We start from the raw sequence: 16,276 nt of genomic DNA on the forward strand, positions 1-16,276 counted from the left end.
TTTATTCTTCTGTCACCTTTTTTATTTTTTTATGAATACTCTCGGCTCAATAGCGGAGTATTGTACCTCTGACAGGCCACCTCCCAACCATAGAGGCTTGGAGAATGAAATAACAGTAAAGAAAAAAAGAAAGATAGTAATCTTAGTAATATGAAACACTTAAAAACACTGGAAAGCATGCTTAAACATAAATGAAATGACTAAGTGCCTCAATGTTGCCAAAGCTCTGCTCGATTATAGTTATCTGCCAGTATTGTGGACAGCCTTTTGCACTCCGGGAATGAAAGCTGTAATCAGTGCTACCAGGTGTCATGGATCCTCTTTCGCCGGACGAAGTATACAGGTTCCTTTTGGAAGGAACCATTTCGAATTCGCCCTTTACCGTTTTAGGTAGTAGAAAACCTAAAAATGGATCGCCAAACGGTTTCAAATCTCACTCCTGCCAAAAGCGAATCCAGTGTGTGAACCATAGTACATCGGTTCCTGTTAAATTTTGTTATGTTACATATCTAGCTTTAGTATCAAAATCATTGATTATATCAGTTATGGCATCAAACAACCACACGAAAGAGTTACAGAAAACGGAACGAAACCATGAAGAGATGTAAAAACTACTTTATAGTGGATACAACACGCTTTTTTTTGTCGATTTCAAGTCATTGACTTACTACTGTACATCCCGTTGGTTGTATTGTGTTTGTCATTTTGGTTTTTTTAATTACGTCTGTCTGTATGTTACAGTTCTCAAATTGTTATATAATATTTGCATTTCTGTTCTTTGACTATTGTTGTACTTATTGTATGATGTACGGTGTTTGCCCTTTAATATTTTGTCATAATGTTGCTGTATAGTGCTGTTTATAATTCTGCTCCAGTGACAGTGTCATCATTGCCGTCGACTGGCTGGTGTTTGTCTAATTGCGCTTTTATTTTACTGTAACAGTCTGTTTATGTGTTAACTTCGTAATTTTGTGTTATTCTCCTTTTTGGCAATTATGTTTGTTTGGCACTTTATAACCGTTTTAGCTGTATGGTCGTTGTAACCCAAGCCAAAACAAAGAAATTCAAAAAAAATCATTCATGTAAGGTACAAGTTCACTCGTTTAATCTTCTAAGGTTATCAGTGTAGTGCTGTCCACTAATAAAAACTACTTTACATGCCAAATAAAATATCTCCTACAGTAATATTAGCAAAAATTATTCACCACCGTATTCAACCCATGCTCTTCTAACCTTGGACAGTTCATCTTGCACACGTGTTACAAAACTGTACATGTCATCGATACCACACGATTGGCAATGTTTCACTAACGGCTAGAAGTAATACGTTATATGTGTTCACTACAAATGGAGAAAAGATAAGTAAATAGTTATCTAAAACGTAACATTCATAAAACTATCTCATCGACTGTAGGAGTATGTAGTTTAACTTTGAGAATACTGTACGTTTCATATTGAAAAGAAATCTTGGAACATCCGCAGTTATTTCAGTTAAACGAAGCAGTTATCCACTACACGACTCCATTACCAATTATCACCTTATCACATTCTCTCACATTTAGTTTTTGGCGAGTTCAACTTCAAATACATGTCACTAAGAAAATTTGGTGGCATGTTGTCAAAACCTTAGAGTTGCGCGGTTCTTACGATCAAAAATCGTGCTAAAGAAAAGCACTGTATGCAATAACGGAACTAAAACAACGATTCATGCTTGAAATAAAAAATAAATGGGTGTCAGTGTTGCATGGAAAATTCTATATTGTTGCCGATAAGTCGAAGTTTGTTTTAGAACGATTGATACTATATCTAGTAACAGAAAAAACGATGAACAGCAACTCAAGCAACAACTGCAAAATACACATCACAGTGTCGAACCCTCGATTAACATAACACAGATGAGCCAACAGAAGACGAAACAATCCCGAAGAGGAAAAACCAGAGATACTGCAACATGGACATAAACATTTCGATACGAAATGAAAATAATGCAGTAGTTAACTTACAAGGGTAAATAAATTGCTTAACGCAATAATACCAAAATTATGTATATTTTCATTGTTCACTGCGCTCTGGTGACTCTGCTGTGAAATGCGCTTTTAATATGTGATAGACTATAATAAGGATTAAGATACGATGGCGGATCAGACAGCGACGGCTTGAAAAGTTCCTAGCTTTGCCCAGAAAGAATGGAGTCTCAGTTTTGAAAGTACTCCTGAAACCTCCTTTTTCCTAATGGCCTAATGCATTTCGATATGATCGCGTATGCCTAATGAAATCTTACAATGAGTAAGGCTATCTTTCTCAAAGGAAAGTAATACCTGTACAACAGACACTTCTGAAGGAAGAATCTATTCTAAACCTAATCTAAATACTGAAGATAATTTTGAAATGGATAGAATATAGTGCAATCGCTCAAGAACCACACAGACTGCAAAAGGGTATCACGTAATGTTTAATACACAGAAAATACTGTTAATGCAAGAAAACTAATTAGCTAAAAAGGGGTAACTAAACGGTCGCCAGCCCACTAGTTCAATGAATCTCCAGAATGTTAAGAAAGGTAATAGTAAAGAAATTTAAGCAAATAATCACTAGCGTGGCAACAGAAGGTTCTCAAGCTTTTCCACAACACAGCAGTTCATGAGAAAATTAATGAATCATAAAGTACTGAGTTTGCAGTTTCTTATTCTGAAATATTAAATTTTGAAAACAAATTTAGATGAAGTTTCTGGTTAAACAAATGACTGGCTTTAACTTGAACTTCGTTATGTAAACAATTACCTTCAGTAGCCTCAGTGTAACGTAAAGCAAAATTTAGAAAAAAGGCAAGCTATTTACTTTTGATTACTGAAATATTAAGCTAAATACAGAATAAATGAAATTTCGTGCCCTTAATTTGTGCTGTATCTTTAGTTATTAGTTTTTCCAGTGAAATTTTACGTTACTTCAAGTGAGTTAAGTTAATACTCAAAGTTGTAAGTTAGTTAAGGCCCTGTTATGCAATACAAGACTGAACAGTTACTGAGGCAGAAAATTTAGACTGAAATTGGTCATTAGCAAACAAACAAAACTTGCAATAAATAGTTAATCAATTTTCATATTTTTACGATACTCAGTGACTGCGTGGAAAGGAAGGGACCCCGCTCGATAATGATGTCTGAGGACAGTGACTAAACAGGAGCCCTACAAGTTTTAACTACTGCAGGTTACTATTCAAGTTAGGCACACTTTGTGAAAGAAATTCCACTGGGTAATGCCTCTACAGTGTTTGTTATATTTCGCCACTTTACACTCTTACAATGTTGTAGATGTGCGTTGACGAAGAATCTATCTGACGACAATGCTGAGCTACCACTGTTGCTGCTGTTAGTTGAGAACCACGCGTCGTCTCCAGAGCCACGGGTAATTATGGGACAGGCAATAGTTAGAACTGGAGCTTCCTCCGCCTGTCCACTGCTACCCAGCTAACAATACTCGCTGTTAACGAATTAGGTGCGCCTACACTGTTGCGATCATAGCTGCACACCGCGTCCGCGGGAGCGCGCAACAGAAACTTCCGCACTCTTTCATGACTCAAGCTGATATGCTTTCTCTCTGCTCGCAGTGCAACAGAGTCCATATGCAAAGATGAACAATGGCACAGCTACTGCCATTTCATCGTTGCTATCGATACATTGAAATAAAGTACCCTTGGCTATTGCCCAGCAATTTACAATATTTACATTACAATTACAATGCGTTATATATATTCACAAATAAATACACTATTACGTACATTACATATTAAATATAGTTTGTGTAACAAAGCCTACAGTTGCATAATTAGAGGTACAAGTTACCGACGGATATTACACGCTGAAAAAAAATGGCTCTGAGCACTATGGGACTTAACTTCTGAGGTCATCAGTCCCCTATAACTTAGAACTACTTAAACCTAACTAACCTAAGAACATCACGCACATCCATGCCCGAGGCAGGATTCGAACCTGCGACCGTAGCGGTCACGCGGTTCCAGATTGAAGCGCCTAGAACCGCTCGGCCACTCCGGCCGGCCACGCTGAAAAATTTTGGATGTTGCAGAAGGTACTTTATCTGCATTTCCGGTGTTACACAGCTTTATTCGACGTATCCTCCCGCCTGCATCCACCAAATTGATGCATTTGTTACAGTGTTAATGCCGTCTGTTCAAAAATGAATGTGTTGCAAAATCATACCAATTCCCAGCAGCACGTTTGGCGTCTTCATTGTCGTCACAGTGTCGACCCTTCGATATTTCTTCAGGTTAGGAAACAGATAGTAGTACGAAGGAGTCAGGTCAGGTGAATAGAGAAGGTGGTCGACCAATTAGGAACCCAGGATCCCGGTTTGTCAGTCACAATTTCCGATGTGCGCGTGGGACACTACTGCAAGAAAAAGATGAAACGAGGATTTCCTTGCCATTTCTTCTTAATTGCCTCCTTTATCTGGTCGAGGAGGCTGGCGTTATATTCCCTGGTTACTCTACTTTCTTGGAGCGAGTAGTCCGTTGTCCGAATAGCGACTTTTTCCCAGAAAACTGACGCCACGACCTTCTTGGCCTGAATATTTTTTTTTTTTGTATGTTGTTCTACAGCTATACATTGTATAAAATTCATTGTAATGATAGTGTACCCGAGCTGCTTTTTTGTATATGGTTTTTATTTATTGCTGTTCGCCTCTGTCGCTGCGTGGTCAACACTGCTGACTGGCCTTGGTTTGATTCTCGGTCGGGTTGGAGATTTTACCCGCTCGCGAACTGGATGTTGTGTTGTGCACATCATTATTTCACTATCATCGACATGCAAGTCGCCAAACTGCTGTCACATAATAATATTTGCCCTAGGCGGCCGAACAACCCCAGACGGGGTCTCCCGGCCAATAATGTGCGTTGTTTAGCACTGGCAACGGCCTTGCCGCAGTGGATACACCGGTTCCCATCAGATCACCGAAGTTAAGCGATGTTAAGCGTGGCCGGCACTTAGATGGGTGACCGTCCAGGCCGCCATGCGCTGTTGCCATTTTTCGGGGTGCACTCAGACTCCTGATGCCAATTGAGGAGCTACTCGACCGAATAGTAGCGACTCCGGTCAAAGAAAACCATCATGACGACGGTGAGAGCGATGTGCTGACCACACGCCCCTCCTATCCGCATCCTCAGTTGAGGATCACACGTTGGTCGGACGGTCCCGATGGGACGCTTGTGGCGTGCAGACGGAGTGCTTTATTTAACACTACCGGCCTCGAGCATGGCTCATTTTCAAGCGGTACGCAGCAAGACCGCAAATGCTATTTATCACGTACGATGTACTTTTGTTTTGTGATCAGGGGCGATCAACATGTATTCGTCTGAGGACGTTGCTGCAGCGTATATGAAGTGTAGCGGAATTAAGCACCGAAAAGTAGGCAAGGGGTTAGTGTGGCGTTAGTGTCTTTGTGTCGAGCGTGTGGTAAATACGGAAACGTCAACTACGGCGATGTTATTACGAAATGTGACCAGACAGGACAAACACGGTATTATTCTTTCCTTGGGTGACGAAGGATAAACACCAGTAGGCATCCATCGGAGAATGACGAACACGTATGGAGCAGCAAGTCTATCGAAAACCATCATTGTGGAACGGTGCGACAAATTCCTTGCTGGTGGCGATTCAACGCAACACGTCGGTCAATCTGGGTTGGATCAGGAGTTACGCCTACTCATGAGGAGGACACTCGAGCACACGCCCTATAGTCCTGATCTCTCCCCATGCCATTATCAGGCTGAAGGTCCCTTTAAGAAGGCCTTGAAGGATCGACGAATCCTGTCGGACGGGGACGTGCAGCAGATGTTTACGGACTTCTTCACGCAGCAGGACACGGCGTTTTATCAAATAAGTATCTTCAACATGGTGCGACGATGGAACGATTGCCTCAGTGCTCACGGCGATTTTGCCTGATTGGTTTACCGATTCTGCTCTTTTGGTCTACGAACGGAAATTTTCTAATAGTCCCTTACATATTTGTACATGGTCCTTATATTATAACGGCCGTATACAAATATAACTAAGAAGAACATCCTATTTGAAAAACAGCGTTTACGACTTATTCCGTATGGACCAGGACGATGACACAGAATGGCAAGATGAGTAAAGTTAAATAAAAACGTTAAAAATTTTATTGAACTCGTATCAATATAAAATCCGAGTGAGCTAAGAAATGAGAACAAAACGAAAGTAAACACTGTCCAAGCTGAAGTGGAAAGCGGCGCAGAGACAGGAATGCGATCATGAGCATGTGCAATATTACAAGCGAATAGGCAGTGCAGCGAACCTACATAAACACCAGAGTAAGTAAATCGCTGCGTAGGGACTCGAGAGGTCTAAGAATGCGCCGAGTGGCGGCGCTGGGAGCGGAATAGAAGTACATAGACATACGTTTAATAAAATATAGGGGGAAAAGGTTAAAATAAATACAAATAACATCATAAAGAATACACAGGTTGGATTTTGGATAGCCAGTGGTAATGATACAGATAAAACTAAAACTAGGTACGAGGGTTGTTTTTTAAGTAAGGGCCGTTTTTATTTTAAAAAAAGATACAAATACTTTTGTAAAAAAACTTATTTTCTGGTTCTACACACTTTTACCTATTTTTCTACATAGTTGCCTTGTTTATTTAAGCACTTGTCGTACCGTACAACTAAGCTTTTAATTCCCTCTTCAAAGAATTCGGCTGCCTGCTCCGACAGCCAAGAGTTCACGGCCGCTTTCACTTCATCGTCGACATTGAAGCGCTGCCCGCCAAGATGGTGTTTCAGGTACCGGTTAAGGTGAAAATCGCTAGGAGCAAGGTCGGGGCTGTATGGTGCATGGTCGAAAACTTCCCAGCCAAAAGAATCAATCAAATCCCGAGTCTTTTGAGAGGTGTGAGGCCTAGCGTTATCGTGCAGGAGCAAAACTCCTTTTGTCAGCATGCCGCGCCTTTTGTTTTGAATTGCTCTGCGGAGCTTCTTTAGAGTTGCACAGTAGGCATCTGAGTTGATTGTCGTTCCTCGTGGCATGAAGTCCACTAGCAAAACACCGCGCCGGTCCCAGAAGACAGTTGCCATAATCTTGCGCTTTGACAGCGTCTGTTTGGCTTTGATCTCGACGGGTGAGGTTGTGTGTCGCCATTCCATCGATTGTCGCTTGCTTTCGGGAGTGATATGGGATACCCATGTTTCATCTCCAGTGACAATTTGACTCAACATGTCATCCCCTTCTTCCTCGTAACGAATCAAAAAGTCCAATGAAGTGGCAAATCTCTTCCCTTTGTGGTCCTCTGTGAGGAGTCTGGGTACCCACCGAGAACACAGTTTCTTAAAGTTTAGGTTTCCATACACAATTTTGTACAAAACTGATCTTGAAACTTGTAGATATTCCAAAGAAAGAGTGGAAATTGTGAATCTTCTGTCCTCACGAATCTTTGTTTCGACTGCAGCCACCAAATCATCAGTGATCACAGAGGGCCGGCCTGAGCGTTCTTCGTCATGGACGTTTTGACGGCCATTTTCAAACTCTCTAACCCATTGACGCACTTTACCTTCACTCGTTGCAATCAAGCCATAAGCTTCTGTTAACTGACGATGAATTTCTGCAGCTGATAGGCTTCTCGCGATCAAAAAACGTATCACTGACCGTATCTCACACGCGGCGGGCGATTCAATAATCGTAAACATTATAAAGTAGCACAGCGATGCGTACACGTCAGCTACAGAGCTGCAACTTGCATCAGTGTGAACGGGAAGGATGCCGGCAAGTGGCGCGGTGGCTTGTTGCCGCGTCCGCGCGAACTACGGGACTATACGCGCGAACGGCCCTTACTTAAAAAACAACCCTCAAATAATACTTAAAAAGAAAGGGTAATATAGAAAAGTGGAGTATATGAATGTACATTAAATCGCCAAAGAAACTGACATAGGCAAGTGTATTCAAATACAGAGATCGTATGTACACAGGCAGAATACGGCGCTGCGGTCGGCAACGCTTGAATAAGACAAGTATCTGGCGCAGTTGTTAGATCGCTTGTTGCTGCTACAGCGGCTGGTTATCAAGACCTAAGTGAGTTTCAACGTGTGTTATAGTAGGCGCACGAGCGATGCGATACAGCATCTCCGAGGTAGCAATGAAGTGGGGATTTTCCCGTATGATCATTTCACGAGCGTACCGTAAATATCAGGAATCCCGTAAAACATCAAATCTCCGACACCGCTGTGGCCGGAAAAAGATCTTGCAAGAACGGGACCAACGACAACTGAGGAGAATCGTTCAACTCATTCAACGTGACAGAAGTGCAACTCTTACACAAATTGCTACAGATTTCAATGCTGGGCAGTCAACAAGTGTCAGCGTGCGAACCATTCACCGAAACATTGTCGATATGGGCCTTCGGAGCCGAAGGTCCACTCGTGTGTCCTTTATGACCGCACAACACACTACTTTACGCCTCACCTGGGCTCGTCAGCACCGACATTGGACTATTGATGGGCGGACGAGTCTCATTTCAAACAGTATCGAGCGGATGAACGTGTACGGCTAATGGAGACAACCACATGAATCCATGGACCCTGCATGTCAGTAGGGAACTGCTTAAGATGGTGGGTTCTGTAATGGTGTGGGGCGTGTGCAGTTGGAGTGATATGTGACCCCTGATACGTCTGGATACGACTCTGACAGGTGACACGTACGTAAGCATTCTATCTGGTCACCTGGATCCATTCATGTCCAGTGTGCTTTCCGACGGACGTGGACAATTCCGGCAGGACAATGCGACACCCCACATGTCCAGAATTGCTACAGCGTGGCTCCAGGAACACTCTTCCGAGTTTAAACACTTCGCTGGCCACCAAAGCGTATCTGGGATGCCCTGCAACGTACTGTTCAGAAGAGACATCCCCCCCCCCCCCCTGTCGTACTGTTACGGGTTTGAGGCAGCTCTGCAGGACTGGTGACGTCAATTCCCTCCACCACTACTTCAGATATTCGTCGAGTCCATGTCACGTCTTGTTGCGGCACTTCTCTGTGCTCGCGGGGGCTACATGTTATTGGGCACGTGTGCCAGTTACTTTGGCCTTCAGCGCGTAATAAGAATATTATACAGTAATCAAAATTAAATGCTGTGAGATTAGAGCTTAGGTCAGCATAAGAAAACCATTAAATAGTGAACTTAAAATTTTAGAGATGAAAGGAAAGTGTTACTGGGAAAAAAATAAAGACGGGGAGGACGAGGGAAATAAGGAATGGACGGAAGTGAGTAATTTGTTATTCAACGCGAAAAACGCGGTTCACCCGCAAAAAGTAGCAGACTTTGGTATTCAAAATTAGAGCACGACCGTATTGTTTGTTGGAATATCGTTTGAATTGAAGCAATTTCTCTATAATTAAGTATCAATATTGAGCGGCATAGATACCTTCATTCATTCACTATATGATGCAGTGATTTCCTCTTGTGTACGTATACCTCAACCGCAAGCTGCATAATTACGTGTATGTGCAGGACGGCCACGGCAGATATGCTCGCCGGCTGCCCGCTTCCGTCGGCAGTGGAGCGCGGGCGGTCAGGCCGATCCACTACGTGAAGATGGACAACGAGAAAGGTGAGTGTTCTGGCTGGCAGCAACAACTCCTCACCACAGCACAGGCGTGAGAAACTGTACTATAACAGGAAAAAGTAAGGTAAAGTCGCACGACATATTTCGCTGGGAGACCCCAAGGGATAGGTTCAGCCGCCAAGTCGGAAAGGGTTGTCTTCCGCCGCACATGTGGTCCCTTTCCTTGCGGATACATTATGTGATCAAAACTATCCAGACACCTGGCTGAAAATGCTGGAATTCAGTATGATGTTGGCCCACTGTTAGCCTTGATGACAGCTTCCACTCTCGCAGGCATACGTTCAATCCGGTGGTAGAAGATTTCCTGGGGAATGGCAGTCCATTATTCACGGAGTGCTGCACTGAGGTGAGGTATCGATGTCGGTCGGTGAGGTCTGGCAAGTCGGCGTTCCAAAACATCGCAAAGTTCAGGACTCTGTGCAGGCCAGTCCATTACAGGGATGGTACTGTCGTGTAACCACTCCGCCACAGACGCTCGATCGTGTTGGAAGATGCAATCGCGATCCCCGAATTGCTCTTCATCGGTGGGAAGCAAGAAGGTGCTTAAAACATCAATGTAACTGAGAAAAAGTTTAGGAAATGTTACGAATTACGTTCAAAATTTATTGGAAGCCTCTAAGTGCTGTCATTATCAAACCCTGGGTGGATGTAATAGTCTGGGTAGTTTCCGTTCCGTTCTGACTAAAAGCTAGTTTATCACGCATTTCGATGTTTATGACGCCATATCTCCTGAATTGTGTATCGTACGATGATATAACTTTCCAGGTACGGTGCATTCAGCGGTACACATTGATACTACCTACAAAATGCGTTGCGAACAGACTAAAGTAGTAAAGTAATAAATTAAAAACTTCATACATGATATGAAGTTTTACTGCAAGAACAGAAAAAATGTACGATAAACTTGATTCGTTTCATAATTTTGTGGGAAATGTCAGCGAGAAAAAGATTCGTAAAGGTCTGGATTATGTGTAAAATTTGTTGGAATTCGCTAAGTGTTCTCACTCTGGAATACTCGGCGAATAAAGTCCGTGGATTGCACACCATGAGTTACGCTACTTCGAGACATATACGCACTTTTTAGCTGTTATACTTGTCTTAGGTACTGTGTTACGTCTTTAACAAAAGATTATACGTCTTAATGAGTAGTTTACGGTAGCATTTCTCATTTTTAATGTCGCTCATTAATTATACACTACTGGACATTAAAACCGCTGTACCACGAAGATGACGTACTACAGACGCGACATTTAACCGACAGGAAGAAGATGCTGTGATATGCAAATAATTAGCTTTTCAGAGCATTCACACAAGGTTGGCGCCGGTGGCGACACCTACAACGTGCTGACATGAGGAACGTTTCCAACCGATTTATCATACACAAACAGCAGTTGACCGGCGTTGCCTGGTGAAACGTTGTTGTGATGCCTCGTGTAAGGACGAGAAATGCGTACCATCACGTTTCCGACTTTGATAAAGGTCGGATTGTAGCCTATCGCGATTGCGGTTTATCGTATCGCGACGTTGCTACTCGCGTTGGTCGAGATCCAATGACTGTTAGCAGAATATGGAATCGTTGTGTTCAGGAGGGTAATACGGAACACCGTGCTGGATCCCAACGGCCTCGTATCACTAGCAGTCGAGATGACAGGCATCTTATCCGCATGGCTGTAACGGATCGTGCAGCCTCGTCTCGATCCCTGATCCAACAGATGGGGGCGTTTGGAAGACGACAACCATCTGCACGAACAGTTCGACGACGTTTGCAGCAGCATGGACTATCAGCTCGGAGACCATGGCTGCGGTTACCCTTGACGCTGCATCAGACAGGAGCGCCTGTGATGGTGTACTCAACGACGAATCTGGGTGCACGAATGGCAAAACGTCATTTTTTCGGATGAATCCAGGTTCTGTGTACAGCATCATTATGGTCGCATCCATGTTTTGCGACATCGCGGTGAACGCACATTGGAAGCGTGTATTCGCCGTCGTCATACTGGCGTATCACCCAGCGTGATGGTATGGGGTGCCAATGGTTACACGTCTCTGTCATCTCTTGTTCGAATTGACGACACTTTGATCAGTGGACGTTACATTTCAGATGTGTTACGAACGCTGGCTCCACCCTTCATTCGATCCCTGCGAAACCCTACATTTCAGCAGAATAATGCACGACCGCATGTTGCAGGTCCTGTACGGGCCTTTCTGGATACAGAAAATGTTCGACTGCTGCCCTGGCCAGCACATTCTCCAGATCTCTCACCAACTGAAAACGTCTGGTCAATGGTGGCCGAGCAATTGGCTCGTCACAATACGCCAGTCACTACTCTTTATGAGCTGTGGTATCGTGTTTAAGCTGGATGGGCAACTGTACCTATACACGCCGTCCAAGCTCTGTTTGACACAATGCCCAGGCGTATCAAGGCCGTTATTACGGCCAGAGGTGGTTGTTCTGGGTACTGATTTCTCAGGATCTATGCTCCCAAATTGCGTGAAAATGTAATCACATGTCAGTTCTAGTATAATATATTTGTCCATTGAATACGCATTTATCATCTGCATTTCTTCTTGGTGGTAATTTTAATGGCCAGTAGTGTATAAAAACGAATATGAACAGTCACAACCGCAAGAAACTTCTATTTTTTGTGAGGTTACCGGTTTTGATCTGTTTCTGACCATCTTCAGACCTGCCACCATGATAATAGCCGGTGGCGGCGAAAATACCAGGTTTATGTCTCCACGAACGCCAAGTGCATGCAGATAGCGTTCGAGGAGACATAGCCCCTGCTCCTTCTACCGCCTCCGGCTACCATCATCGTGGCAAGTCTGAAACAGACCGAACCCGGTAACCCCACAAAAAAAGAAGTTTCTTGCGGTTGTGACTATTCATGTTCATTTTCAAGCAATAAAAATAATCGCTGTTCTCCAAAAGAAATGTTCTCAAAAATTACCAATAGTTATATGAAATACTGAAAATCATATTTTTTGTGGTCCCTGGAAGCCACTAGAGAGGCAACCCGCAATTGGCATGCTGCGCCGTGAACCGGTTTAGCCGTCTAGTACTATAGATTTCGCACTTACGTTTACACTGCTCTTGCTATCGATGTGTAACCTCTTGCTGAAGTTGGCTACGTAATATCACAAAGTCGGCACTATAGCCTTGTTTTGTTGGGAGAAGTAAACAGATGTCTTAAGGCAGGAAAAAAAGTCTGTAGTTTTTGAGTCATAGACTGACGCAAACGAGGCGAGTCACTGCCGCGAAGAACATAGAGTATGGAAATTAAGATCGACGCTGTGTCGATGGTCGAATAACGTATTAGGGTGGTAAGGAGCGAACGTTACGTCTGCATGTAACGTCACATCAGATGAGTACCGACGAACAAAGACAAAATTGTCTCAAACTTAACAAACACAATCAGATTACCGATTCAAAGTGCAGGTTCAAGTTGTATTTGAGAAGCGGAGTACAGTGGTTCGAATGACAAGCTACGAACCACTCATTTAGCTGCAGGAAGGCATATTTATTTCCTGTACATGCCAGGGGCCAAAAAAATGGCTCTGAGCACTATGGGACTTAACATCTGTGGTCATCAGTCCTCTAGAACTTAGAACTACTTAAACCTAACTAACCTAAGGACATCATACACATCCATGCCCAAGGCAGGATTCGAACCTGCGACCGTAGCAGTCGCGCGTTTCCGGACTGAGCACCTAGAACCGCTCGGCCACCGCGGCCGGCGCCAGCGGCCAGCCCCACATGATTTGATCGAAGTAGGACTGTTATTATTTTTAAAAATACCAGGAATCTGATATATCGTTTTTAAATAACATCATTAGCGACCCTCCGTATATCGGAGAAAGTAATCGATATATCGGTGTCGACGGAAAAAATATATACGTACCGGCCAATGAGAATATCGGCTGCACTTTGTAAAAATACTCCCGGTTTTAAAGCTGTGTATTTAAGTACTGATTTATTATTAGATATTCTCCACATCATCCTGCTTATCTCCATTGGAGGAAGAATTCAAAAGAAAACGATGCTGGTTCACGCTTGGCGGCATCCACTTTGCTAATAACGGCAACTGCATGTAAGGGGCACAATAAAAGGTGTCCGATAGGTCTGTCATTCGGTTTCGTCACAAATCGAATTTGTTCGGAACACATCATGTCGAATTCCCTGTGTATCCATTTCTGCAGGACCTAGCAGTTGCAGTGTTAAAATTGTGTGGTGCAGTTTCTGTTGGTCCCCTTGCACGTCTCCGACCACAGCAAAGACCAGTCCTGGCATTTAGATTTTTTTCATTCTCAACAACTGTTTTGAAGGATGCTGATCTGAAGAAGTAGCACACTAATTGCATTAAAATTGTTTTTTAGCGTAACTGGTGTGCTGTTTCTTCACATCGAAAATCTTGTTATGCCATTCATCACCACCATCCTCCCAGTGCAATCGGACTTCTTCTTTCTGCCACCTAACATTGCTTCCAACTGTCAAAGAGGAAGACTGTACGAGATGAAAACTCAAAAAGTAGTAAGACTTCTTGGCACAGTGAAAGTAAAATTATGTTCTACTACAATTTCAAAAGAACATTTCCAAATATTAACAGAAAATTGCAAAAAATAATAATATAAAATAAAAATATCGGGACTGGACTTTGCTGTTTCCTATCGATATATCCGTATATCGATGAAAATTCTGTCGCCGACCTATATCGATAGTTCTGGAAAGATCGTCAATATATCGATATTGTATCAACAGCGCTAGTTTGAAGCTATCCCTCGAGTCGCAGCCGCTGAAAGCAGAACTCTGTGTCGTATTCCGTACAGCTGTAGGGAGGGGTATAGAACTTCACAGATGAATCCCACTTACATGGAAGATCGCTGACTTGATGTCAAGAGCAGATAAATCTACTACAACTAAGTAATATTTTTACTACAGTCTATTATCGTCGCGTTTATCTTTACAATGATAACCAGTTTCGTTCATATTCCGAACGTCTTAAGATCCATTGTAGTTGCAAAACAACCTGTCATATTTAAGTGCTGTGTGCAGAATAACAACGAAACCTGTTATCTTACGCTGAGACCAATCTTCCAATGGAATGCAACAAAAACATTCGAATAACCATCACACCTGTATCTACATAATGATTCTCGAGGCAAACTGGTATGGAGGAGAAACGGTAACCGTTATTGTCACAGTCCATAAGGGCGGAAACTGTCTGGTGGTAGTGGGGTTTCTAGTATGGAGTCGAATCACGTAAAGGGCGTGTTCGGAAGTTGGTACTGCCCTCCATTCGGCGATTAAGAGAATTGAAAAGTCTCTTCACGTATGACATATACGGCTCAAGACATTATTGCCACAGGGCTATCAAACTGCGGAGATGTTCCACCCGCTACTGCAAATAGAGCAGTATCCATAGGATTAATACTGGACGATTCAGTGGGGTACTCTAGTTGCGACAGGGTTCCTGAATTTCCGACAAACCAGGAACATAAGCATGGAGCCTTGTCGACATGTCTGTTGTCATCCTGGAAGGCTGTAGTAGTTAAGGCGATTACTGCAGTGGCTGTGACTCGGGACAACAACTGACGAGGCAGTTGGATGTCCAACAATTATCTGCGATTAATTTATACCACAAAGCGTTACACCGGTCCGGAACAAGAATGCTACTCCTCACATGAAACAGAGAAGCAGCGCTCAGCCCCTGGGTGGCGAAACAGCGTGATGGCCGGAGTTCCCGCTGGACACATGGATACCAACAAAGCAATGTAATCCCTTGTCTCCGTTCTCACATACCTGGCGGCCTTATTACGATGCTCGCTGCGTCCTGGGACAGCCAGCTTCTTCCACAGTGTTGACAAAGCCTTCTGGCTACGAAAAGGAAACTCTGCTTTGACGATATGCACTCAAGAGCAGTTGAATTACACATGTCTACTGAACAACGTGTAATAACCCCTGTTATGCTGATGGCGGCAGCAGCATGTCGTTTAATGGACTCTATGGTACGCTGAAAGCATTCACAGGCCTCCTGCTCCATAATACAGTACCAGAAAAAGTTAGTACGGCCTTTTACAGGTTTGCAATTCACTCAAGATTTATTATTGCAACAGTGCTTATGGGGTATATGAAATGATTACATTTACAGATCAACAGCACAAGCGGTTCTTAGGAACCAAGTATCGACCAATGCCGGAGAAAAGCACCCTGTCTTCAGGCCACAAGCGTCCCATCGGGACCATCCGACGGCCGTGTCATCCTCAGCTAAGGATGCGGATAGGAGGGGCGTGTGGTCAGCACAGCGCTCTCCCGGTCGTTACGATGGTTTTCTTTGACCGGAGCCGCTACTATTCGGTCGAGTAGCTCCTCAATTGGCATCACGAGGCTGAGTGCACCCTGAAAACTGGCAACAGCGCATGGCGGCCCGGATGGTCACCCCTCCAAGTGTCGGCCACGCCCGACAGCGCTTAACTTAGGTGATCTGACGGGAACCGGTGTATCCACTGCGGCAAGGCCGTCGCATCATGCTGAAACATCTTTGTTAGTATCAGGTGTAGCATCCACGGCTGGCAATGTAGGCGTTCACTCTGGCATCCGGTCGATCGTACATATGGCGAATACTGTCCTG

General features: G+C 43.6%; 1 protein-coding gene across 1 annotated transcript in view; it reads left to right on the forward strand.

Moving 5' to 3' along the window:
- LOC126234534 (brachyurin-like) overlaps positions 1-16,276 on the forward strand; it is a 41,443-nt gene that overhangs the window by 1,965 nt on the left and 23,202 nt on the right. The window contains exon 2 of the mRNA XM_049943230.1: positions 9,533-9,632. Within this exon, the coding sequence (XP_049799187.1) occupies positions 9,533-9,632 (100 nt within the window). The remainder of the gene's footprint in view (positions 1-9,532; positions 9,633-16,276) is intronic.

Source organism: Schistocerca nitens, chromosome 2 (assembly GCF_023898315.1).
Source record: "Schistocerca nitens isolate TAMUIC-IGC-003100 chromosome 2, iqSchNite1.1, whole genome shotgun sequence".
Lineage (NCBI taxonomy): Eukaryota > Metazoa > Arthropoda > Insecta > Orthoptera > Acrididae > Schistocerca > Schistocerca nitens.